Source organism: Symphalangus syndactylus, chromosome 1 (genome assembly GCF_028878055.3).
Source record: "Symphalangus syndactylus isolate Jambi chromosome 1, NHGRI_mSymSyn1-v2.1_pri, whole genome shotgun sequence".
Taxonomy (NCBI): domain Eukaryota; kingdom Metazoa; phylum Chordata; class Mammalia; order Primates; family Hylobatidae; genus Symphalangus; species Symphalangus syndactylus.
The window spans coordinates 75,159,840-75,186,325 of NC_072423.2; the positions used below are offsets into that span (position 1 = coordinate 75,159,840).

At 33.8% G+C, this 26,486-nt stretch overlaps 1 protein-coding gene across 23 annotated transcripts in view; it reads left to right on the forward strand.

The window, feature by feature from the left end:
* The window catches only part of ANKRD12 (ankyrin repeat domain 12), a 144,352-nt gene that overhangs the window by 53,652 nt on the left and 64,214 nt on the right, over window positions 1-26,486 (forward strand). For 8 of the 23 annotated variants that reach the window (XR_008650234.2, XM_055238302.2, XM_055238271.2 and 5 more), the window contains 5 exons: window positions 7,848-7,916; window positions 12,021-12,167; window positions 14,968-15,168; window positions 20,131-20,273; window positions 25,225-25,372. Coding sequence is in view for 21 of the 23 variants with exons in the window: in XM_055238302.2 (XP_055094277.2) it covers window positions 7,848-7,916; window positions 12,021-12,167; window positions 14,968-15,168; window positions 20,131-20,273; window positions 25,225-25,372 (708 nt within the window). In the remaining 2 variants the exon portion in view is untranslated. Of the gene's footprint in view, window positions 1-3,872; window positions 4,004-7,847; window positions 7,917-12,020; window positions 12,168-14,967; window positions 15,169-20,130; window positions 20,274-25,224; window positions 25,373-26,486 lie in introns of those variants that run through there. The other 15 variants (XM_055238294.2, XM_063641034.1, XM_063640998.1 and 12 more) reach the window with 5 other exon arrangements.

The following is a 26,486-nucleotide window of genomic DNA, read 5'->3' on the forward strand; positions in this document are numbered from 1 at the left end:
TTAAAAGTTTCTTAGCTAGTCATTTTTAAATTACTTACATTACTTGGATTTTGTTTTCCAATGAGAGTATATTTCTGATAGCTGTTCGAAAAATGGATTTTGATAAATTCAAAGAATATTAATATTTTTAAGGAATAAAGTTTCAAGATAATCTTTTCATGAGAGCCTTTGTCATTGGATCAGATGGATTGTTTTTCTTTTATTTAGAATAAAATTGAGGAGAAAATGTTAGGAAGGTAAGAAATTTAGGCATTGAATAAATGTAACCTAATTCATTGTCTAAAATTGGGTTATATACACTTTCCCCCTTACATTTTTTCTACTATTGGACTTTAGTTGGGATATCGCAGCTCTCTGTAAGACTGTTTCATAACACTTATTCTTCCATTTGAAAAGTTACATGTTGTCACCAAACGAAATTTTGATGGATTTAAAACACAATTGACCCTTGAACGGTGTGGGGACTAGGGGCGCCAACCCCTTTTTTCCCCCTTCACACAGTCAAATCTGTGTATCTTTTGACTCCCCAAGTACCTAACTACTAACAGCCTGCTGTTGACCAAAGCCTTACCAATAACATAAACAGTCAGTTAACACATCTTTTGTGTGTTATGTTATTTTTTTCTTTACTAAGTCTTATCTGAGATGACATGTTATATTATTATATACTGTACTCTTTAAGCTAGAGAAAAAAATGTTAAGAAAATCATAAAGAATAGAAAATATATTTACTGTTCATTAAATGGAAATGTATCATTATAAAGATCTTCATCCTCCTTGTCTTCACATTGAGTAGACTGAGGAAGAGGAGGGGTTGATCTTGCTGTCTCAGGGATGCAGGGAGGCAGAAGAAAATTCCTGTGTAAGTGGATCTGTGCAGTTCAAAATCAGGTGGTTCAAGGTCAATTGTATTTATATTTTTGGTAGGCTTTATTTATAAATTTTAGTAAGTAATAGATGACGTCTTTGGTTTAACGTATCACACACAGTGAAAACATTAAGGAGAATTTCCCTAGTCCCAGTACAAAATGTGTTATTTACGATTCAAGTGTCTTTTATATAATTTTTTTAAAAAGGTAGAATTCAGTACCATTAAGTGATATTTCCCATATGAAAGATACAGCATCAGACTTCATATCTGACATTGATCTTTTTTATGTAGTATTCTATATTTTAAACTATTAGCTGAAACTGTGAAGATAAAGATACAGAGGGGAGAAACATTTACAGCATATATCAAAACCCTTAATATATGTAGTATTTAAAGATCTCGTAAGTGTGAAAAGGAAACTCAAAAATGGGAAAATGGACCAAAAAATACAAGCAGTTCAGAACAACAATTATAGTTGGCAAAGAAATACATGAAAAAATACATCAATAGTAATCAAAGAAATACAATTTATGGTAAATGACAAAATTGTTTTTGGTCTGAATCACCCAGTGGTTATGGATTGGACATAGGAATTTGCTTTAGTGGGTCTAAATTATAGAAATACTTTGTTTAAGGTAAATAGGGCAGTGTATATAAAAAGTTGTTTCTTAACATTTGACTAATTTTTTCTTTGGGCATTTATTATAATAATGATAACCATTATTATTTTGAGACAGAGTTCCTGTCGCCCAGGCTGGAGTGCAGTGGTGCTATCTCAGCTCACTGCAACCTCTGCTTCCTGGGTTCAAGTGGTTCTTCTGCCTCAGCCTTCCGAGTAGCTGGGATTACAGGCACCTGCCACGACGCCTGGCTAATTTTCATATTTTTAGGAGAGACGGAGTTTCACCATGTTGGCCAGGCTGTTAACTCCCGACCTCAAGTGATCTGCCAGCCTCAGCCTCCCAAAGTGCTGGGATTACAGGAGTGAGCCACCATGCCTGGCCTCTAATAAATAATTACTGATTAGAGCATTTATCTTTAAGAATGTTTATCTCAGCTTTCTTTATAATAGCAAAAAAAAAACAGGAAAATTGTGTTGAGTAATATAGAATTTGTTAAATTATGATAAATTCAATGAAGAAATAGATTTTTCACCCTTAAAAATAAAAAGGCTGGGCATGGTGGCTCACACCTGAAATCCCAGCATTTTGGAAGGCCAAGGCCAGAGGATCACTTGAGTCCAGGAGTTTGAGACCAGATTGGCCAACAGAGTGAGACCCTGTATCTACAAGAAAATTAAAAAATGAGTCAGGCTTGGTGGTATGCACCTGTAATCCCAGCTACTTGGGATGCTGATGCATGAGTATTGCTTGGCCTGGTAAGTCGAGGCTACAGTGAGCTGTGATCATGCCACTGTACTCCAGCTGTAGAAGAATACATAATATGGGAAGGTGATCATGATATTGGAAGTAAAAAATTAGATTATGAAACAGTATGTGCTATTTGCATTAAAATTGTAATTTGTGTGTTTACATTTATTGTGTGTATATACGTGCACACATGATGTATATTAACACATGGAAAGATTAAGACTGTCTAAATATAAGACTTTTTTCACTGTAGGAACTACCTGTTGGATGTGTTTTGGGTACAGAACAAAATATAAATGTTACAAACCTTGACATAAGGAAATAACAGAAAAAAGGGTAGGGAATAAAGAGAAAGCATATCATCTTATCTCTTGTAAGCAAGGGATTAACTGATATTATCTAAACAAGTATATAGTTTCTTAAAATGATTATATAAACTTTTTAATGTTCCTGTATTTAAAATTCCTTTATATTTTTGTTTATATTTTATAGTAGACAGTGTCTTTTATAAAGAAGAAGCAATGCCTTTAGTTTTTTTTTAATGTTGGATTAAAATTAATCTTTAAGCCTTTTATTTCAAAACAGCATATGTATGTTATTTTCTTGTTCTTACATAAATTTATTACTGTCTCTGCTAGTTCCTTTGTTGTTATATGTATTTAGAGGGATGCTGGGAATGATGCTTGCCAGAGGTTAACACTTTATTTCATGGATGTGGGATATTTATTACTTCCTTCTTGGTCCTTTTTGTATGGCTTGAATTCTTGAAATAATGATCATATGTTACTTTTATAAAGTCACTGCTTTTTTTTTTTTTTTGAGACAGAGTCTCGCTCTTTCGCCCAGGCTGGAGTGCAGTGGCGCGATCTTGGCTCACTGCAAGCTCCGCCTCTCGGGTTCACACCATTCTCCTGCCTCAGCCTCCTGAGTAGCTGGGACTACAGGTGCCCGCCACTACGCCCGGCTAATTTTTTGTGTTTTTAGTAGAGACGGGGTTTCACCGTGTTAGCCAGGCTGGTCTCAAACTCCTGACCTCAGGTGATCCGCCTGCCTCGGCCTCCCAAAGTGCTGGGATTACAGGCGTGAGCCACTGCGCCCGGCCTAAGTCACTACTTTTTAAAAGAGGTATTTATAACATTGTCCAAAGAAAGCCTACTGGCACCCGAAATTAGCAGTAATGCTGTCTACTGAATGAGAGATTCCTAGCCTTCATTTTGCAAGGTACCATAATGTGTCTTAAACTTCCTAATTCTCAATTATTTAGTACTTACTAATTTTTTTAAAAAAGAAAACACTTTCTAGAAAAGTAAGTGCTTGGCTAGACAGAAAAAATTAGGAAATGAATTACAACATAATTTGAAATCAGGCCAGTGGGTCCTTGTAGCTCTATCATAGTACTATATTTATTCTGAATTAATTTATTTAAACAAATCACTAACATATTGTCTTACTCTGTCAAAGAATTCCCATAAATTTTGTCCTGTGGAATATTAAGCCAATATATATACAGTGACCCATTGAACCTATGGAAGCAAAAAGCAACTGCTTATCTAAAAGATATTTCTTATACCTACATCAGGCTTGCTTTATCACTAATTTTTACCTTTTCCTTTCATTCTCTCCTACTCTAGAATTGACAGGATAAATTTTGTAGTTGTAACAGAGGTAAATCATGGCAGTGTTTACTATTGAAGACTTTGGAATCTGACTAGTGTTGACCCTCAGCCCCCTGCAAGCACTGGCCCAGTAATTTGACTTCTTTGTAAGTCCCAGCTTCCTTATCTGTAAAAGTACATACAATAGTATCAGTTTCAGAGAATTGTGACCTTCAAGTGACATAGCATGTAAATTTAGCTGTAAAACTAAATTAAACATAACCAAAAACTAACACTGGTTTAAATACATAGGAATTTTACAATTTAATGCAGTAAGAAGGCCAGGCATAGGCAGTACAGGGTTGGCATAGCAGTTCAATAATGCCATCAGGCACTGATCTCTTTTCATCTTAATGCTCTGCCACTCTTAGCTCATACATGGGCTTTGTCCTTAATCATTTTGCCTTATAATCACAAGATTATTGCTTCTTCCTGGGTAGAAAGTAGGAGGGAAAAGACCAAGGACAGAAGTATCTTTTTCCCAGTGAGATTTGGCCTTTTTGTTTCTGCATCTGATTGGTTAGGCTATTCTAGTTGCAGGGGAGTCTGAAAAATCATACTTTTAGCTGGGCATATTGTTTGCCTGATCAAAACTGGGGTATTCCTGGTAAGAAAAGGAGAATGAATATTGTATAGGTATCGTATAATATCTGCCACCATATATAAAGTGTAATCAATAACTGATAACTTTTGTTATCTTTAATAATTAATAAAGTTTCCACCTAAGTGAACTTTATTCCTGTATTATCAGTCACAAAATCATACTTAATTTCTTTCCTAGTCTTATGGTGTCCAAGGGAAAGCCAAAATCTCTTAATGTGAAAGTGTTAAACAGCTGTCTTGAGGCTACATATGAGAGACTCTCTTCTTGGCTCTCAAACTTAATTTACAATTCTTTCGTTATGAATAATGCCATCAAGACATCGTTGCAGATTGTGATGTTTGTCATACCCTGAATTATTTCTTTATTCATTCCCAGGAGTAGGGTTACAGTGTTATAAGGGTTAAACATTTCTGTGATTCTTCATGTTTCTCCAAAATAATTATACCTAGTTAGAAAGCCTCCAGCAGTATATGAATGTTCTTTAACTTCAAATAGCATTGGGGGACATGTTTTTCTTTAGGTTGATAAATCTGATGTTCTATAGAGATAAACCAGTAGTCCTTTGTCATTTTAGTTTGCATGTTTAAATAATCAGAAAGATTGAATGTCTTTCACTTTTTTTCTTTGAATAATTGTTTCCTCTTAGCATTATTAGTAAGCAAATAGTTTACTAGTTTTTTTGGCTTTTTTTTTTTTTTTTTTTTTTTTTAGGTGATACAGAGTGTCACTCTTTCACCCAGGCTGGAGTGCAGTGGCACAGTCTCGGCTCACTGAAACCTCCGCCTCCTGGGTTCAAGCAATTCTCCTGTCTCAGCCTCCTCAGTAGCTGGGATTACAGGCGTGCGCCACCACACCCAGCTAATTTTTGTGTTTTTAGTAGAGATGGGGCTTCACCATGTTGGCCAAGCTGGTCTCAAACTCCTGACCTTAATTGATCCACCCACCTCGGCCTCCCAAAGTGCTGGGATTACAGGCGTGAGCAACCGCGCCCAGCCTTTTTTGGCATTTTAAAAAGATAATGTGTTATGAGAAAATTCAGAGAACACAGTATGATGTGTTCACAAAGTCTACAGAGGCAGTTGTAGAATATGTTGAAATTTTCTTAACAAAATCTCTGCCAGCCAGCCTTAGTTCTATTTTCCTAAGACTTTAGATGCCATTTAAGGGTTTACCATATTATAATGTGACTCAGTCAAATTTGAGGAGAGGAGCTTCTTTTAAAAAGAAAACAGATATAATTTTTCTAGGAACTATATTAAAATAGATAAAATTAGTGCTTTGCATAGTAAGAATAATCACCTTTGGTGATTTTTTCGTGGCAGTTATTCATGATAGATTTACCTCTGCCCCCTTCCCAATATTTCGTTATAAAAGTTTCAAACATACAGTACAGGCTTTTAAAATTATTTTTGGTATTTTTCTCTTATTTCCTTGCAACCCAAGCAAAATATTAACTTAAAAGGATGGGTTTTAAAATACAAGTGTCACTTGTTTTGCCTCGTTACGAAGAACATATGGGGGACAGAGAATGGCTCTGTTTAGCACTCAGTGTTTTGCATCAATCTCAATCTCATAAACAGTGGTAATCTCATACAGCCTAGTCTCAGTACAGCATAAAAGGAAGTCGTTGAGGAAAGGGACAGGGATATGTTAATAGAAGCTTTAATTTTCCAGTGCCTGAGTTAAAGCTTTATAGACTATTCAGATGGCCCCAATAGAAACATACTTGTTTGAGTAAAAGCCAAAGAGTGTGTGGGGTCAGAGTGGTTGCTTACTTCCAAAGGAAGATTTGGATAAACTGGTAAACTACATTAATATAATTGAAAGCTTAGTTTATTCACTATGGTTTAAGCTATTAAAATAATATCTGCTTTCAATAATTCATTTAATCCAATTGGCACAATTTAATGGTTGCTGGTTTGCTTTGCAATCTATGGTGGTTATTTAAATTTTTTTGCTTGTCTTTGTCAAATATTATTTTTCATGAAATTTTTGTAGTTGCTAACTTAATGTATTCCATTTTGAAATATGTGTTCATTGAAAGTTTTACCATTCAGCCCATTTACCTGTTTACTTTAGAGTTGGTCTAAATGTTATTGATGATTCCTCTTTCAGTTGAGTGAATCTTGTCATCACTAAACTTTTAGGCTTATCTGTAAAATTTTCAAATGCAGTGCTTAGAGGTTACTTGTTCTCTAAGTTGTTTTTTTTGAACACTTGGTTACTTATACCTAAATAAAATCATGAATACTGTGTAACAGTGATCCTGGAAAAAAGTTTGTCAATTAAGGATATGAAGAACACAATAATATTGTGAGTTGAAATGGTATTTGTAAGTCAAAATATGTTTATAAGTAAAAATACCTGCTCTGGCCATATTGCCAAAGTCAGTTCTCCATATTCATATTTCTCTGTCATGAATTGTTAGGCAGAATTCCACATATATATATATATATATATATATATATATATATATATATATTTTTTTTTTTTAAATGCAGAGTCTCACTCTGTCACCCAGGCTGGAGTACAATGGCATGATCTCAGCTCACTGCAACCCCCGCCTCCTGGGTTCAAGTGATTCTCTGGCCTCAGCCTCCCAAATAGGTGGGATTACAGGCATACACCACCACACCTGTCTAATTTTTGTATTTTTAGTAGAGATGGGGTTTCACCATGTTGACCAGACTGGTCTTGAACTTCTGACCACAGGTAACCCACCCACCTTGGCCTCCCGAAGTGCTGGGATTACAGGCGTGAGCCACTGCACCCAGCCAGAATTCCATATTCTTAACTGATAAACTTTGTTTTGATTTAGGTTACTTTCTTTCCAGACGGTCTTCAGTAGTAATCACTGTAGTAATTTATACCATTTGAAGTGTATATGATTTGTAGAAAGGTCTGTGGTGTAGGATGATGGTGCAGTCCAAAGTGTTTTACTGTCTCCGGAGTCGTGTTGGCACTCATAGAACAAAAAGCATAAGACAAGTTCTAAACAGAAAACCAGTGATAGAGTACTGGCTCATTTACTGTTATTCAGAAGTTGAAAAAGTATATAGCCTCAAAAAAGATAGTATGTTTTAATATACAACATCAGTAATACCTGTTATTGAAACTGCATGGTTGAATTTCCCAACTTTAAGATATTTTTGTTGAAGAATTTGAAATATTAGGTGTTGACCAAACCTGTGTTTTAAATATAATTTTGGCTTTACTTTAAAAATATTCTTTTGGCAAAACAATGATAGCTTATTAACTGGTGGTCTTTTGAAAAATGTTGGTTTGTTGAATTCTGCATTTCCCTCCGTGTGCTTTTTTCTCTTCTCCTGTCTCTTCTCATTCTGTAGATTCAGATCCAGGACATACAAGTGAAAATTGGGGGGAGAGACTTATATCTTCTTACAGGACATACTCAGGTAATTAGATTATCAGGTGTTCCTGTTTAGCCAGTGGTTTCTGTCACATTTACAATTAATTATTGTACTATAAGTAACTTACTTTCAAACCAGTATATAGATATCTTTGGTTAAATAAATGAACTACATGGGTGACACCACATTTTCCCATTTTTGCTCCGAGGTACTCAGTGTATCATATCTAACACAAGCTATGTGTGAACCTTGTAGCAGGACTGCCATATACCTCCACTCCAATTTTTTACAGCACAATGTGGGGAACACCATTCATGTAGAAAACAGTGTGAAAGTCAACCCCTGGTGTTGCATAGTGTAGTGACTACTATGGGAAGATACCCAAGTGTTTTGTTGTATACCCTTCACAAGGTATACCAAGTGTGCTGATTTCAATAGACAGTGTCATCTTACCCTTTAGTCATGTGATGTTTTTTAAAAAACACATTTAATACAATTTTTTTCCATTGAACTCATTAGCCTTTATTGACTTTGTTGCCTAGGTTAAATTTAACTATAACTGAATTAAAATACTAGGTCACCTAGAGAAATGCCATTACCACTGTGTTGCAACCTCTCTATTAAGCTATGGCACCTGTTATTATAATGTTAATGATTCGTAATTGTTCCAGATAGAATACAAGAGGATATACAAGTACTGTGTCCTCTTAAAATAAAGAGTAAATGTATTCTCTAGTATGTGAAAGCTAATTAGTTAAATGTTTTTTGATTGTCTTTTTTTAAATTGGCTCACATTGTTATCTCTGAACTTAAATAAAAATATGATGTTTTTTTAGTCCCTGGGTGTCTTAAGTGTCTAGTTTTCAGATATGACATTTAGCTATAAAAACTAAAGTAAACCTGTTTTTATACATTTTTTATTTATTTTATACATTTGTGGGGTTGGGTAGGGGCAGTGGAAGAACCAAATAATTATTCTTAAAATTATCCCTAAAGTTTTAATTGAGCTGATAAATCAATAGTGCCTGGTAACCAAAATTGTGGGGATGGGGCATATTTACAGTCAGTTACTGTGGAATTAGGCATGCTTTTCTAAAAGGTGACTTCTGAGTACCCAAAGTGCCCCTGAAAGAGCTGTATGTATATGAAGCCATCTGTAATCTGAGTATCATTGCCGGAAATCAAAAGATGCAGACATTCAGTTAGAGATTCATATAGATATTTTAGAACCAGAGAGTAATGGCAGTTTTTTTTTTTTTTTTCAGAATTGAAGTATGTACATTGCAAACAGGATTGATTTAATTATGTTCATCTATATTTGAGTCGTGATTCCATTGTTTGATTCTTATAGTGACTACTTTGTGGGAAGATGTTGTATTCTTTAATTTTTGAGACACTAATAGGTTTATGAACCAAGTTCCCTAAGAAAAACAATTTTGTCTCTTCTACTTAATAAGTCCTTAATACTTAATTGGGATGTGATGATGTTGAGCTTTCTATTTATTCTGACAAGACATAAAAAGAAAGCATTAATTTTCAGCATTATAAAACTGGAACATCTTTGTATATCTGAAGATCCTCTAAACCTTGAAAGAATGTTGGAGCGTTGAAAAGTCCATTTCTCTGTTTGCTTTGAATAGTCTTAAGTGAATCTCATGTATATTTTCTTAAAAAATTCCTAGGCTGTCTGAATGGAACTTAAGTTTATAGTAGACTGTGCTAAATGAACACATTTGTCAGTATACTTACATTTAAACTTCAAAGTCCTTGTCTATTATTAGGGCAAATAAATACATTTTTCAGGTACTGAATCTTGAGAAGTAGCTAACTCTTTTTTTAAGTGTTATTTAATCAGCTTCCTGACAAGAGAAGTAGCTAACTCTTTATAAGATATATAATATATTATCATTTTTTACTTATGATGGGTCAGAGGAAACAAATTCTTTACAGGACAAATCCCAGATAGTCTTGTTGACTGCTTTTAACTTGAAAATGCATACTTTGGGACATACTAGTCTAACACAGTTTTGACACACAGTATAGTTGTCTGTGCCAGCTGCTGTTTTCTTACTTTCCTATCTCATGCAGAATATGAACTCAGACATATGACTATGGTAACTGAAAGAAAATAGAGTTTATATTGGATGCTAGCATCTGATTCGAATTTTGTTTTAAATATTTGGAATATATCCAATTTGTTTATTTCTTTCCAAAATAATTACATCTTTATTTGGCAGCATGGCATTCTAATGATGCATATATAAGTATCTTTTTACTGTTGTCTGGGTATATATTACTTTATCATGTTAGACTGGCTTTTTTAAAACCTTGTGTTAAAATGCAGTCAAAATAAAAAAGGCAGTTGTTTTACAAACAGAAATGCAAAATTTTCCCCAATATTTAGAAAATATTTTGAGGGTAGATGCTAAGTATTTTTGTTTCCTCTAATTACTAGATTTTATTTCTTGTCTTTGAAACATCTCTTCTATTTTCTATAAAATTTTCACATGTTAAATATATTTATTTTAGGAGAGAAATACATTCTTTATAGTTAAAGATTTGTTATTCAAATGGAAAACTATTAAAACAACAACACTTGTGGTTCCTTATTAAATACTAGAGAACCAAGATATGCAGAAAATTAAGAGAAAAAATCCATATATGCTTCAGGAAAAAATTGGCTTCTCCAAAGATCTGTTTAGGGCTTTATAATGCAGCGTAAGTTAGGAAAAGTACTGTGCTAAGATTGGATTTATACTAAATTGGATCATTAATGATCATGAAATAAAAAATGAAACAAAAGATTACACTGGAAAAAAAGTTGATTTAAATAAGTCTTGAAATTTTGTTTTAATGCAAAACCAAATATTCAAGAAAATGGACTTTTTAGGAAATGTTTAATTTTGAAAGATTTGTGGACAGCAGAGTTTTTAAAATTAGGACCTCTGATTTTTCTCAGCCATAAAGGTAACAGAGTATCCTGATTAAGTGGCACACTGGAAGAATTATTAATTTCTTATGCCTGCTAATAATACCAGGTTTTAATTAGTTTTTTTAAACTTGCTAGATTAAAACATGCTTTTCTTTTAGAGTATTTTAGCTGCTCTTCATATCTGCTTGAAAAAAAGACACTATTTTGACTACTAAGACTTTCCTTTTCCCATTTTTGCTATTTTTAAATATTCTTTATTTTACTTATTTGTTTTTGCAGCTCCTCTTTGCAGGTACCCTCAAACCTGGATCAGTAAATTCCAGATATTTGTATAGGGTTTCCCAAGAAATAGATGCCTGGACAGGTAATAGCCAGACCTCTGCATTTGGTTGCACAGAGCACCTGCCTTAACTCCCAAAGAAGTCTTAAGAAAAGACAACATCTGTATCTCTTACTTACAGAATTCAGTTCAGTCTGAATTTGCTGACACTTAATGGGGAATGCAGGCTGCATTGCTAATGGGTTTCCCAGATAGTTAAATCTGAGCGCTAACTTGGTGATGGATCAGATCTCTTTGAAAAGGTCCTTGAAAATTTTTGGATCTTTGCAATATCTGTTAACCTATAGCCACACAGAATCTTTAATTTGCGCATTCTTGGCTTTGGCTAACGTCATTTCATGTTCAGCTATCCTATGATTGGAATAAAATGATTTGGAACTTTTTTTCAGTAGTTATTCTGTGTGATAAGACTTGTCTTAAATATTTAGCTCATTGGAAGATTGTATAAATCGTTGCTGGAATTAAGGAAGTAATTTGAAGGAGCATTGCTATATAGGCTTATCAGCAATTACGAATAAAATTATAGTGAATAAAAGAGGTTTCAAAGATGTAATACTAAAGAATGTCTGCACTGTTATCAAATTAAATTTTACTAGAACAAGTCATTAAGGTAAAATTTTACTAGTAATAAATTTCCCAAGTATTACTAATTTTCTGAAAACAGTAGAATTAAGAATATATTTTTTTCAAAGCAGTCAGGAAGAAAATTGTTTATATAATATAAAACCCATTGTGCTTTTGTCTGGCTACTACTAGTTAATATATTGTACACATTTCTCATATATGTGTGCAGCATATCAAGAAAATCATCTTAAACTTGCTTTTTTTGAGTACTTGGATTTGTTTCAAATTCTTACGTATTTGTTAATAATTCCAGAGAAAGAAGGTCCAGAAAAGAAGAAGACAAAAAAGGAAGCTGGAAATAAGAAATCGACACCAGTTAGCATTCTTTTTGGTTATCCACTCTCTGAGCGAAAACAGATGGCACTTCTTATGCAGATGACAGCAAGAGACAACAGTCCAGGTGATACCTACCATCATTGAGTTAATGTGTTCCTTAGTTTTCTTCAGGCAACTGTAGTCTTGTCTTAACAATTATTTTAACTATTTTTCATTTTTATTCTTTCTTGGATTTAATCAGAATTACTTGTAAGTCAGTGGTAATTTTATGATTATTTGTGTGACAGTTTATCATCTGTATCCTCTGCTAAAGTAGAAGCTATACAAGAGTAGGGCTCTTTACACCATGTGTGATCCATATTTTATTAAGATCTAAATTTTTTTATAAGGAAAAATGTCAGCAGTATATTAACATTCATTTTATATTTCATGTCCATTTCCAGCTAAGGTGTTGTGCCACATGTATGTATGTTTATTTATATGGTGTGTGCTCCAAAAATAATTGATGATGACTTACCAGCAGGACAAAAACAAAAAGGGAACAAAACAAACAACATGCTAATTTATAAAAGGGAGCTAAAAAGGTAGATAAAATCCAGACAACTGGCCTGAGATAGTTATTACTATTCACATTCTGGCAGCTAAAAGAACAAAAGAAAAATTTTGAGTTACATAGTTCTCATTGACTGATTCAAGAAAGTAAATCACTTTTGTCTGGAGAAAATTTCTTTTGGCCCTGAATTCAAAGCAATTTTATGTAAGACTCTGGGTTACATAACAGACCATGTTGAAATGCATTGAGAAGGATAATTTTTTCAGTGAGTTTTTCCTGTATTGCCTCTTTTTAAAAAATGGGATGACATGGTTAAATTCTTAAGAGTTTCTAAATATTATAATTTCAAAGCATGAGTGTATCTAATATCTGTCACTGCTAAAAAAATGTTTTAGGGCTTCCTGCTTTTAAAAATAGAGTACGTTGTGGTTACTCCTACCTTTTCCACCTCCAACATGGGAAAGTCTGTGACCAAATTAAAGACATTTTACCATGTAAAAACTTTGACTGTTCCTGTAAAATTTTGACTTTGACTTTAAGTCTGATTTAATAGTTAAATGGAAAGACATTTGTTAAAACTGATTTTTTAAAATAACGTGAACTTTTGTCCTTCTTAGAATAAATTAAAAGACCAACAGACAAAAAGTAAAAGTCTTTCATCTCCAGTCACCTCCCCTCAAGAGGTGACTACTGTTAACAGTTTCTTATCTTTATTTATGTGGCTTTTCTAGGCATAAACATACAAATACGTATCTTTTGTTATGGGTTAATTTTTTTTTTTTTTAGTATAAATAGTATACTATAATACTGTTCTGCAGTTGGTCCTTTTAAGGGTGATTCTTAGTCAACTCTATTAATATGTATAGAATTAGAATGGAAAACTTTTTGAAATATCAAGCGGTTTGCCATCATACAGATATACTTGGAGTTTATGGTTAATTGTTTTATTCATTAGATAAGTCTTTAGATTTTAAGAAATTCAGCAAGCAAATTCTCTTGACAAATAATTTGACTATAAGGATTATATTAAAATTTATTCATTCAACAAATATTTCTTGAATACCACTGTGGTATATAAGAAGTCTTCCAAGCAGTGATGAGTAAGATAGATAAGGCCCTTTTCTTAGGGAGTGTAAATTTCTAGAAAAACTTCTGTAGGAAACTATTACTGAGACAGTGTACTTTAAAATCCAAAAGGTAGGGCTGGGCATGGTGGCTTGAGCCTGTAATCCCAGCACTTTGGGAGGCTGAGGTAGGTGGATCACTTGAGGCCAGGAGTTTGAGACCAGCTTGGCCAACATGGTGAAACCCTGTCTCTACTAAAAAATACAAAAATCAGCTGGGCATGGTGGCACACGCCCGTAATCAGCCACTCGGGAGGCTGAGGTAGAAGAATTTCATTTCTTGAACCCAGGAGGTGGAGGTTGCAGTGAGCCGAGATCAAACTACCACACTCCAGCCTGGGCAACAGACTGAGACTCTGTCTCAAAAAAAAAAAAAAAAAAAAAAAAATCCAAAAGATGAACCTTACACTTTTTTTTTTTTTTTTTTTTTCTTATTGAGGAAAGGATGGTATTGCCTTAGAGCTCTAATCATGTCAGGTTTTAAACTGGTAAAAAGTTATTTTCCATAGATTTCTTTTCTCTTAGAGCGGTTTCTTTTATATTGTTGTAAATTTTCAGAATTAATTAACACTGTATATATGTCTTGAATCCTTAATTAAGAAACCAGTTTTTGTTTTTTTTGTAGTTTTGAAATTGGAGAGGAGACTTTGGGCATCATCTAATTTAACTTGTTTTTTTAAATATAGAAACTAGAACAAATATCAAAATATGAGAATCAAGGCAAAGCAGAGTTTTTAAAGGCCCTTTTCCAGACTGCACTTATTTTTTGTAGCTCTTCTCTTTCATTTTCATAGTAAAATCGTTATGACCTTGATTTGCACGTAATATAAGAACAGAAGAACTCCAATGCTTTGTCTGAGTCAGGGGTGTGGACTCCAGCCTTCAATTTCACTTCCTCTAGGTCTTAGAATAATAGCATAACATACCTAGGAAAAATGTTTCGTAGTTCATCACATCATTCATTAAGGAAACATTTTAGAGTACATATTTGGTACTTTATCATTTTAAACCAATTTTATGAATTGACAAAACATTTTTTTTAATCGGCTCATGATATTTGATAACCCTAAGGGAGGATCTCTGTGTATTTGGGTCATCAACGTATCATCCAAGTCAAGGTTTAGGTTGTTAGGGTGAGAAGGCATTCCTTGTGTTTCAGGAGATTAGCATATTACCAATAAAAACATTTAAATAAGTATACAAAATATTTAGCCTAGAACTTCTGCTAACTTTCTTCTTTCTTACAGATTCCACACCAAATCATCCATCACAAACAACGCCTGCCCAAAAGAAAACTCCCAGTTCTTCATCTCGACAGAAAGATAAAGTTAATAAAAGAAATGAACGTGGTGAAACTCCTTTACACATGGCTGCTATTCGAGGAGATGTGAAACAAGTTAAAGAATTAATAAGTTTAGGGGCAAATGTGAATGTGAAAGATTTTGCAGGTAAGACTAGTAATTCAATACCTACTATTCAGGCACTAAAATTTAAACAGATCCTGGTTACAATTTAATCTACATTCTTTTATTCCTTTTGCTGAAATGAAAGAGTTCTAAAAATATTCTTTATTACAGAACTTTGGAGTTTGTAAATAAAACCCCTGATCTCTACTACAATTCCATGTCAATAATTACTCATATTTTTACATACTAAACTTATACTTTAGTTGACATATTACTTGCTGTATAGTTCTTTATCCAAGTTAGGTTTTGCCCTAGATGAATTTGAGTTACATGTTTTCAAAGTAGTTGATTGATTCATAAGTATTTTAAGAACATTTATTAACTTGAACCATGAGGACTGTAAGAGTGTGGTGTTATTACTTTCATTTTCATTATTCAAGTAGCATACCAGTACATTCTTGCTGTAAATAATTCAACAGTAAAAGTATGTAGAGAACAATTCAAAAATTTTCTTTAATTTCACATACTGCACAACCCTGCCCTCCCTCCCACGCAGGTTCTTTCTCTTCCACAGAACTATTGTTAACGCTTAGGAGGTTACTCATTCAGTTCATTTTTATTATATATGTATAAAGCAAATACTTATATATTGGCTTTTTAAAATGAAATTATTCCATCTGTATTAATCTGTAGTTCTGCAACCTGCCTTAATGTCTTACAGATACTTCTATCAGTATATATAGGTAGGCCTGCCTACTCCATTAATTTTTAATAGCTGCATAATATTTTCTGGTATAGCATTCCATAGGCTACACTGTAGTAAATACCTATATAGAAACATCTTTGTGTATATTTATAGAAGTATTTCAGTAGAAGTGAAATTGCTAAATCAACGGAGATACATGTTTTAAATTTTTGAAATAATGGAAATTGCTCCCCCAAAATTCTGTATCAATTCATACTACCATCAAGAGTATATGAAAGAGCCATTTTCCTCATATCTTCACTAAAACTGGATATTATCAACTTAATTATTAACAATCTGATGAATGAAAAAAATCTTAATTTGGATTTTCATGATCAGAAGTGATGGTAAACATTTCTTATGTTTATTATAAATTTGTGTGTATTTTGTGAATTGTTAGATCCATTCCTTTGCTCATTTTCTTTTGGTTTAGTACTGTTTTTAACCTACAAGAGCCGTTAGTCTAGATTTTCTCTATCAAATATGTAAAGGTTTTCACAATCTGTGGCTTAGGTTGAATACACTCATTACAGTGTTTATTGTACTAAAGTTTTCATCTTTTCTGTATCATATCAATTGAGCTTTATGGGTTCTTGGTTTGGTATTTTATTTAAGAAGGCCTTCTCTTTCTGTGTATCATAAAACTATTCCTATATTTTCTGTTTTTCAAATTTTGTTTCTGTTTTGTTTTTACATGTAGCCCTATTATAATACACCTGGAATTTCTGTCTTTATTTGGTGTGAGTGGGGAACGGTGTGATATACAGTATCTGCCTTAAAGAGTGAGACTTAAAATGCATGGCATTTATTCTAGAGGAAAACTTGACATTATTTGTTAGAAACCTAAAAAATATTTCTTTCATCTGACGATTCCACTTCCAGGGATTTATTTTAAATAGTTAATCATGGATGGACATGAAGATTTAGTTGTAAGGATACTTGTTACAGCATTGTTTCTAATTAAAAACTAGCAATAATCTGTATCCTTAGTAATAGGAACTTGTTGAAGGAAATTATGGTATATTTGATTAGTACAATACTATGTTGTAGAAAAGTATAATGACATAGGGAATTATTTTCACTTGAGTAAGTAGAGGAAGCAGGTTGTTATTCATCTAAGTTTTATAAATATGTGGGAGAGCTAGTAGATATGTTGGAGTCTTCAAATTATTATATCTGGGTGGTGAGATTATGGACGGTGTTTATTTTCTTTGTATTTTTAAGTTATCTAATATTTCTTTTGTGAACATGTAACTTTTTAATTACAAAAGTAATTAAGTTTGTTTTAGTTAAAATAAGTATTATGTCCAGAAAATACTGTATCAACAGAATAAAGCCCTTAAGACATCAGGATTTTTGTTTACTGAAAGACTCTAATCAAGCTTACTAATATTTTGCCTCTTTAAAATTCTTTTTTCATAGTTTAAATGATTATTAAAAATTATATCAAGCTTATATTTATTGGAAAGCTTAAATATTTAATACTTTTGTCAAATAATTTAGCACAGTGGAAATACTGTTGACCCTTGAACTATGTAGGTCTACTTATGTGTGGATTTTTTTCAGTAAATATATTTGAAATTTTTTTTGAGATTTGGAACAATTTGGAAAAACTCATAGATGAACTGCATAGCCTAGAAATATTGAAAATAGGAAAAAATTAAATACATTAGAAGTGCATAAAAGATACCTAGATACTAGTCTATTCTATCATTACTACCATAAAATATACACAAATCTGTTCTAAAAAGTTAAAACATATGCATTCAAACATAGGCTATACATAGCACCGTTCAGAATCAGGAGAAATGTAAGCAAACATAAAGATGCAGTATTAAATCATAACTGCATAAAATTTACTGTAGTACATATTGTACTCCTGTAATAATTGTATAGCTACCTCCTGTTGCCATTGTGGTGAGCTCAAATGTTGGGACTATCTGCTTAAAACACCATGTGACTGACACAAATCATCTCCACATAAGCAGTTCGTCTCTCCAGTAAGTTGCATGCCACAGTGAAACGTGTGATTCTTGCATATTTTTCATCGTGTTTAGTAGAATACTGTAAGCCTTAAATAACACCAGGGGACCCATTTTAAGTGCTCCTAGTGATACTAGAAGTGCTCCTAAGAAACAGAAAAGTTATGACATTAAAAGAAAAAATTGAATTACTTGATAATGTACTATAAATTGAGGTCTGCAGCTGTGGTTACCTGCCATTTGAAGATGAATGAATCCCGCATAAGGACCAGTGGAAAAAAGGAAAGGAAATTTGTGAAGCCATTGATGCAGCTATGCTAGTGGGTTTGAAAACCTTGCACTTTTTTGTAAAACATTCTTTCATCTCATGCAGCTTTTATGTGGATGCAAGATTGCTATTAAAAAGGCGTACCTACAGATTAGATTGAAGAAAACGTGAAGTCATTATACAACAATTTTAAGGAAGGTGTGAAGGATCTAAAGCTGGGGAATTTAATGCCAGCAAAGGATGGTTTAATGATTTTAGAACAAGGTTTCGTTTAAAAAAATGTCAAGATAACAGGAGAAGTGGCTTCTGTCCACTGATAGGCAGCAGATGAATTCCCAGATACCATTAAGAAAATCAGTGAGGAGAAGGGATATCTGCCTGAACAGTTTTTTAATGTGGACAAAAGTACCCTATTCTGGGAAAAAGAAAAATCCACAAAGGACATTTATTAGTAAGGAAGAAAAACAAGCACCAAGATTTAGGGCAGGAAGGGATTAGCCAACTCTCCTGTTTTATGTAAATACAGTTGGGTTTATGATCAGGACTGCCCCCTGAATCCTGAAGGGAAAAGATAAACCCAGCTGCCAGTCTTTTGGTTGTGTAACACAAAGGCCTGGACAATGAGAACTCTTCTGGATTGATGTCATCAATTTCTTCCTGAAGTCAGAAAGTACTTTGCCAGGAAGGAGGCTGTCTTTTAGTGTCCTCTGGCCTCCCAGAACCCTATGATTTCAATACCAAAGGCATTAAAGTGGTGTACAAACACGGTGTTTCTAAACCAGCCTCTAATTAGAGGGTCATAAGGAACTTTAAGGCTCATTACACACAGTACTCCAGGGAAAGGATTGTCAACGCTGTAGAAGAGAACTCCGATCGAATGTCATGAAAGTCTGGAATGATTACACCGTTGAAGATGCCGTGATTGTTAAAGAAAAAGCTGTGAAAGCTCTCCTCCTGGAGAAAACTGTGTCCAGATGTTGTACATGACGTCACAGGATTTACCACAGAACAAGTCAAGGAAATCATGAAAGAGATTGTGGATATGGCAAAAAAGGTAGGGGGTGAGAAGTTTCAAAATATGGATCTTGGAGAAATTGAGGAGCTAGTAGATACCACATCAGAGGTATTAATAGGTGACTTGATGGAGCTGAGTGCTTCCAAAACAGTTGCAAGTGATGAGGAAGAAGACAGAAGAAGCCATGCCAGAAAACAGATTGACCTTAGAGGGTTCCAATAATTTAAGGCTGCTTTTACTTTTTTATTTTTTTTTTAAACACAAGCCCTTGTATGATCCAGGCACTGAAACTAAAGCACACAGTGGAAGAAGGAGGGTGGTACTATATTAAAACATTTTTAGAGAAATGAAAAAGCAAAAAAGTGAGACAGAAATTACGATGTATTTTTGTGAAGTTACACCAAATGTGCCTGCCTCTGCCACCTTTACTTTTACTTCTTCTCCCTCTGCCGCCTCTGAGACAGCAAGACCAACCCCTGTTCTCCCTTCTCCTCAGCCTACTCACCGTGAAGATGATGAAGATGACCTTTTTGATGATCTACTTCTACTTAATGAATAATAGATTTTTCTTACTATTTTGTTAAATAACATTTTTTTTCTAGTTTGCTTTATTGTAAGAGTACGGTATGTAATACATATACAAAGTATGTGTTAGTCAAAGTATTCATGTTACTGGTAGGGCTTCCAGCTAACAGTAGGCTATTAGTAGTTAAGTTTTGGGGAGTCAAAAGTTATATGTAGATTTTTGACCGCATGGGGGTTAACACCCCTAACCTTCACCTTGTTCAAGGGTCAACTGTAATATTATCTTGAATGAACCTTCAGTAAATTGATATTGTTCTTAATTATTTTTAGTAGCTTCTTCATCACTCCTTTTTTCTTTTGCACAATGTGCAATTTTAGAATTGATACGTCACACATAGGTATGTATATGAAAAGCATATATTTTGAAGTAGCGCAAGTGAATCATGTTAAATTAATAATCTAACTTTAGGTTGGACACCACTGCATGAAGCTTGCAATGTTGGATATTATGATGTTGCTAAGATACTTATAGCAGCTGGAGCAGATGTTAACACACAAGGATTAGATGATGACACTCCACTCCATGATTCTGCTAGTAGTGGGCACAGAGATGTAAGTATGATAGAAAAAAATCAATAATACACATTTTTAAAATATAAATTCAACCCAGAGTAATTTCATTCACTTCTTAGTCATATGATCTGTGTCATATTCCACTCATTGCTTGATCAACTCATCTATATTTTGTTTTCCCTTTTTTCTACTTTCTAAGTATTAGTTCATAGTCAGATTTAGCATTTTCTTTTCATAAAACCCATTTAATTTGACAGTTGATTAAATAATTTGGCAAAATTTTTATTTCAAGGCATTCTTTATAAGACAATTGGATGTATGAAAGTAGTCTTTATATATAGTAAAAATTATACAGTGTTGAAGTGCCTATCTTTTTGAAAGGCATTTTATTTTAGTTGAGACAAAAATAGAATTTGGAGTAAAGATAGATACAAGTGCAGTTCTGGCCTGGCCAGTTTACTAGCTGTGTAATCTTGAACAGGTTACTTCCCTCCTCGGAACCTCCGTTTCCTCATCTTTAAATTATATGATAAATAATACCTATCTAAAATTGATATTTCGAAGGAAAAAAAGACACTACATGTAAATGCACATTGAAATTTAAGATGGTCTAGAAATATCAGGGGTAAAAGATTAAAAAGCTACCTTTGTGGGTGCAGTCAAATACACCTAAAATTCAGAAATTAAAAATGCTATTTTTTTCTCAATTACATTTTTATAAGACATTTTTCCTTGTTTCTCAGCAAAGAAGTCTTATTTTGAATGAAGAAAAATGTAGCCTATAAATAATTTTTCTAAACTGATTCTTGCTTACCAGTGGTCTACTCTTTTCTCTGTGCTCCTTTGGCAATTTGTACAAACCTATATCATAGCATTTACTACCTTATTTTTTACTGATAATCTTGTCTAGTGTCATGTTTCCTGCACTAGACTGCAAATACTACCATGCATACTGGCATTTTGTGTTGTTTTCTGTTATTTACTCTGGAACTGCTTGTCACCTAGAAATGTTCAGCAAATCCATCATGGATGCACTTGTAGACAGATGGATAGGTAGATGAATGGATAACTGACTGAGGATAGGCAGAATGACAAAAACTTAATCCATCAGGCCTGACAACATGTAGGGTACATTGCCCTTTCCTTTGAATTTATTGGAAACTGACTTAATTTTCTGGCTTTGATATTTTAAATATTGCCCTTTTAAAAAATATTACTGATAGTTTACCAAGAATGAATGATTTTCCTTTGAATATGATAATAAAGGTTTCCCAATTTCTAAGTGTAATTTTAAAGAATTATGCCGTGACTAAGACATGGTTTCTGTGAACACACGTTTCTAAATATGCACATAGCTGCAGCATATTTCCAGAAGCTGACCTTTTGAGCTCATGTACTTACAAGGACTCACACTATTTCCAGTCTCTTCCCAGAGGGAGGGACCTTTGCTTTTCCTCCTGCCGACATGCCTAGGATAGTAGGAGTCACCACTGAAGAGCTATTGAGAGCTATTTTCTCCTTGTTCCTTTTACTTGTGCCTTAGGAGGAAGAATGAGAGCCACCAAAAATTCATTTCTGTATATCCATAATGGGTATTCTGAGCTACTCCCAAATAATTAGATTTCTTTCAGTAATAGTCATGACAACTTCAGCCATCCATAATGCATTTTTAAGATGGGAAAAGCAGAAATATAACGGTTCTGTAGCCAGGTCTAAATTATTATAGAGAGGATTAACATAGCTTACTAAGAACCTAATTTTTGACTTGTTTGTAAATGTGTAGTAATTCCTAAAACACTTTTTTTTCTTTTTTCTTTTTTTTTTTTTTTTTGAGACAGCATCTTGCTGTATCACCCACACTAGAGTGTAGTGGTGCAATAACAGATTACTGCAGCCTCAACCTCCTGGGCTCAAGTGATCCTCCTGCTTTAGCTTCCCAAGTAGCTGGACTATAAGCACGCACCACCATGCTAGGCTAATTTTAAATTTTTTTTTTTGTAGAGACCGTGTGTTGTTCAGGCTGGTCTTGAACTCATGAACTCAAGCAATCCTCCTGCCTCAGGCTCCCAAAGTGTTGGGATTACGGGTGTCAGCCACTGCACCTCACGATAATACACATTTTAATACTAGCCTTATTTCTAGTTCTATTTTAGATACGTATCATCTTTTGTCATCATTTTTACCTACTTCTAATTTGTTGACTGTATGTTTTAAGCAACTTTAAGAACAATTATTTGCATTTGAGGATGATCTGTAAAATCTCGATTATTTGATTTAGGGTGTTTGTAATATGTGAATGAACCAGCTGTACCTGATTCTGTATAGTCATGTAATAAGTATTTATTGATGTATTCCTGATGGGGATAGAAAGCTTTCAGCAATATCAAAATTCTTTATTCTGTTTTCTCATTCTAGGGCTCTAGTCTAAGGAAATAAGCCTAAAATTGGAAAAATTTCAACTCATAAAGATATCCACTACAGTATTATTTATAATGACTAGAAGATTTTTATTTCATTTACTTTCTCCAATCCCTAAAATGACAGTAAGGGGCAGTTTCAAAGGACATAGACCCACAAGGGCAAAGAACAGAAGAAACAAATATTTTGGAAGATAGAAATTGGAGAAATGAGCAGTTACTGATGTAGAACAGGGTTTGACAATTTTTTTCAATATAGGGCCAAATAGTAAATATTTTAGGCTTTGCAGGCCACATACTCCCTCCTTCACCTCCTCTTGCCTCCCCTCTCTCCTATTCTCTTCTCCTTCAACAGTCCCTTAAAAATATAAAAACTATTCTTAGCTGGCAGACCAGATTGGCCCGTAGGTCATAATTTGCCCACCTCTGATTTAAGAGAGACAAGAAAATTGAAACCAAAGCTGTTACAACACGGAATCGTAGAAAGAAAAGAAAAAAGAAAAGCTTAGGAATTGATAGTACCAATGACCTCTGGAAGTGCTTCTTAAGATATGACTGGAAACGACTATTAGATCAAAGGTTTTTTTAGCTCTCACATCCTCTCCCCAATCTTACACAGCCCAGTAATTGCTCCTCTCTCACCCTGGGTAGATGACTGGAATATGGAGATAAGTGTCAGGGACAATTGTTCTTCACCAGCAGACTTGGAAACCTAGTTGATCTTTTAAAATCATAAGCATGTGTAATTCGATAAAAATTAAACAGTTAATAGTTGGTATCATGAGTAAGTTTTCTTTATACATTATTACATTTCAGATTTTCTGCAGTAATCTAGAAAAATTTTTTTCTTTATACATTGTGAATCATTCTTAAGTAATTTATTACAAATTTCTGATTTCAGCATCTTGTTTTAAATTGTTCCTTTGATGGTAAATGCAGTTAATATTCATCTGTTTCATGTTATTCATTTAAGTATTTTTTAAAGTGTGATATATTTTCTAAGTACCAGAAAACACCATAGTTATGTCCTCGGAATACAGAGATGAATAGAGACTTGATTTTATATGAAGCCTGTAGTCCAAGGGGGGAAGTGTGTTAATGAATTGTAGTATAGGTTTATGTATGATAGAACACACCAGTGTTAATGGAAATATACAAAATATCAAAACAAAGAGATGGTAAGGAGGCAGAATCAGTAACAGCTGGCTACCTCCTTGATGTGTATGAGTGAAAAAGAATTAACGTTGACTCCCAAATTCTGGCTTCAAGGCTTCAGTGACTGGGTAAATTTTGGTACCAGTTACTGAGAATGGAAATAGATAAAAGATAATAGTACAAGTTTACTGAATTCCATTTAGGTCCTGTTGGTTTTATGCTTTTGTATTAAAATATACATACAGTCAGTTGGATGTATCCAGTGAGTATTTGAATGTTTGGGTTTGGAGCTCAAGAGGGCTGAGAGAGAAAGCAGACAAGAGAATGAATGGATGGATTGCATAATTGTCATCACATTCAGAGTGGATAAGTTCTCCAAAGAGATGATATATATTAGAACATGAGAGAGTATATCAAGGACAGAGTCATAGGGAAACCATCATTGGTTTAGATCTTTTCAGGTCTTAAAAGAGCCATTCCATAAGATTGATGGTAGCAGAGTTGTAGATGAAAGAGTGAAGGGCCAATACGTAACAGCTGCAAGGGCAGATCTCTTTTTCAGGAGACAGTGAAGAAGAAAGGTTAGCCTAGGGTAGAACGATATAGGTTTCAACAAAGTTTCTTTGTTTTGTCCGTGTTTCATTTCTTTAATGCCATTATTTTTTTAAGGTGCAAGAAATATGAACTGTGGAAAGATTGGCTTCTAAAAAGGAGCCAACCAAAAAGAGGTTAAAACTATGAAAGGAAGAGGATATGAAGAAAAAACAAATAATAACTAACAGGGCAGAACCTGGTTATGTGGAACTTGAAGCTTATGTTAATTCGTTAGAGGAGAGAAGGCCTTTCAAAGTGATGACTACAAAATGAGATACAGCATCCTTCTGTAAAGGACCCATGAAAGTGAAGGGTCTTGAAGTTTAATCTTTGGAGTTATACTTAAAATTCCTGGGCTATGGGAAACGGAGTAAGATAAGAGCATTGACAGTGATATTAGCCTAAAGCAGAAGGGAAATACTTCTTTGAAACTTTTTCTAAGATACACATTTCAAGAGGCCAGGGAACTTGTTATTCTTGTTCATGGGTTTATTAGCAGAACTTGGAAGTGTAGTTATTATAGGTTCTCAATAAATATTTGACTTTATGATGGAACAGGGTGAAAAAATGATGAGATTAATTGCTAAAATAACCCAGTTTAAATTTTAAGGAGGAAATTTTTTTGTAGTAGTTGAGGTCATCAGATAGGGGAGTGTCAGTGAAAATGGATCTTGAAGAGAATAACGATTTAGAGTAGATGGTGAAGAATGGATGCAGAGTAAATGAGGTAACACTCAGAAGGATACTATGAGTATTATCAAGAGAATGGGTGCAGTGATACAATCTGTGAACGGACTAAGTCTTCCTGCTTTTTATTGTTGCAGATAGTAAAGCTGTTACTTCGTCATGGTGGAAATCCATTTCAAGCTAATAAACATGGGGAGCGTCCAGTGGATGTAGCAGAAACAGAGGAGTTGGAGTTGCTACTAAAAAGAGAGGTGCCTTTATCTGATGATGATGAAAGTTACACAGGTTTGTTTCACATAATCTACATTCGTCTGTTCGTTTGACATGATATTTGATAGAACATTCTGGATTCATTTGTAATACACAAAATGTTTGAATACTTTAGAATAATGCTGGCTAGCTAGAATAATGCTTAGCTAACTAGCTAAGAATGATGAAGTTAGTAACCTAGGTGTTTGCTACATACACCCTGTGTGAATGGAGTCATAATGCCATTGCCCCATTTCTGTTTTCTATAAATTGCTGAACTACTCATTATTACTTTTAAGCCTGCTGCAGAACCTCTCCCCATGCAGAGCTACCACCACTGCTACTCTGACTTCTTTTCATTCTGTTATGAATTACAGAGCTACTAACGAAACACTTCATGTCTTTTTCCGGCGTCCTGGTGTTAACGAGTCATCTCTGTGATTTTACTTTTGTGATTTAGATGGTTGAATTCTGATCATTGTTGCAGGGAAGGACAATTTCTTTTTTTTTTTTTTAAACACACAATTTTTTTTTTAAAGATAACAAAAAAACCTGTACTGTGTTGAAGAAAGTCGTCTTTATATAAAAGGGGTTTACCATATTTCAGGCAAAATTCAGTGAAAAAGAGTTTCATCAGTTTTACAAATGGCTGTTTCCTCATAAAATCTTAAAGAATTCGTATAAGTAATTAGGTAATGTTACTTTTATATTACACATGAGAGAATAAAAACCATACTTTACTCATTTAATGTCAGCCATTGCCAGAAGGCAATGGATCATTTATAGTTTTGAGGCAGAAAGTTCTACCCTTTATTTTCATGTAATATAGTTAAATTATCTTTCACATGGAAAGGCAATTGAAAGAACACACCTTCTGAATATAACATTTTACTTGTTGAACAAAAATTATAAATATACTCCAACTGATTAAGAGATGCTGCCAAATTATAAACAAAATGAAGTCATGGAATAAAAACTTTTGGCAGTGAGCACTGATTACAGACAAGATGATTAAATAACTGTGGTAAATATTGTCAAATTGAATGTAAATATCAGATCATACTTGAAAAGGGAAAAATGAAAAAATTTAATTATCTGAAATTTAAATACAAAATTAAAACCAACAACAACATTTGAGAGGTGATGATAA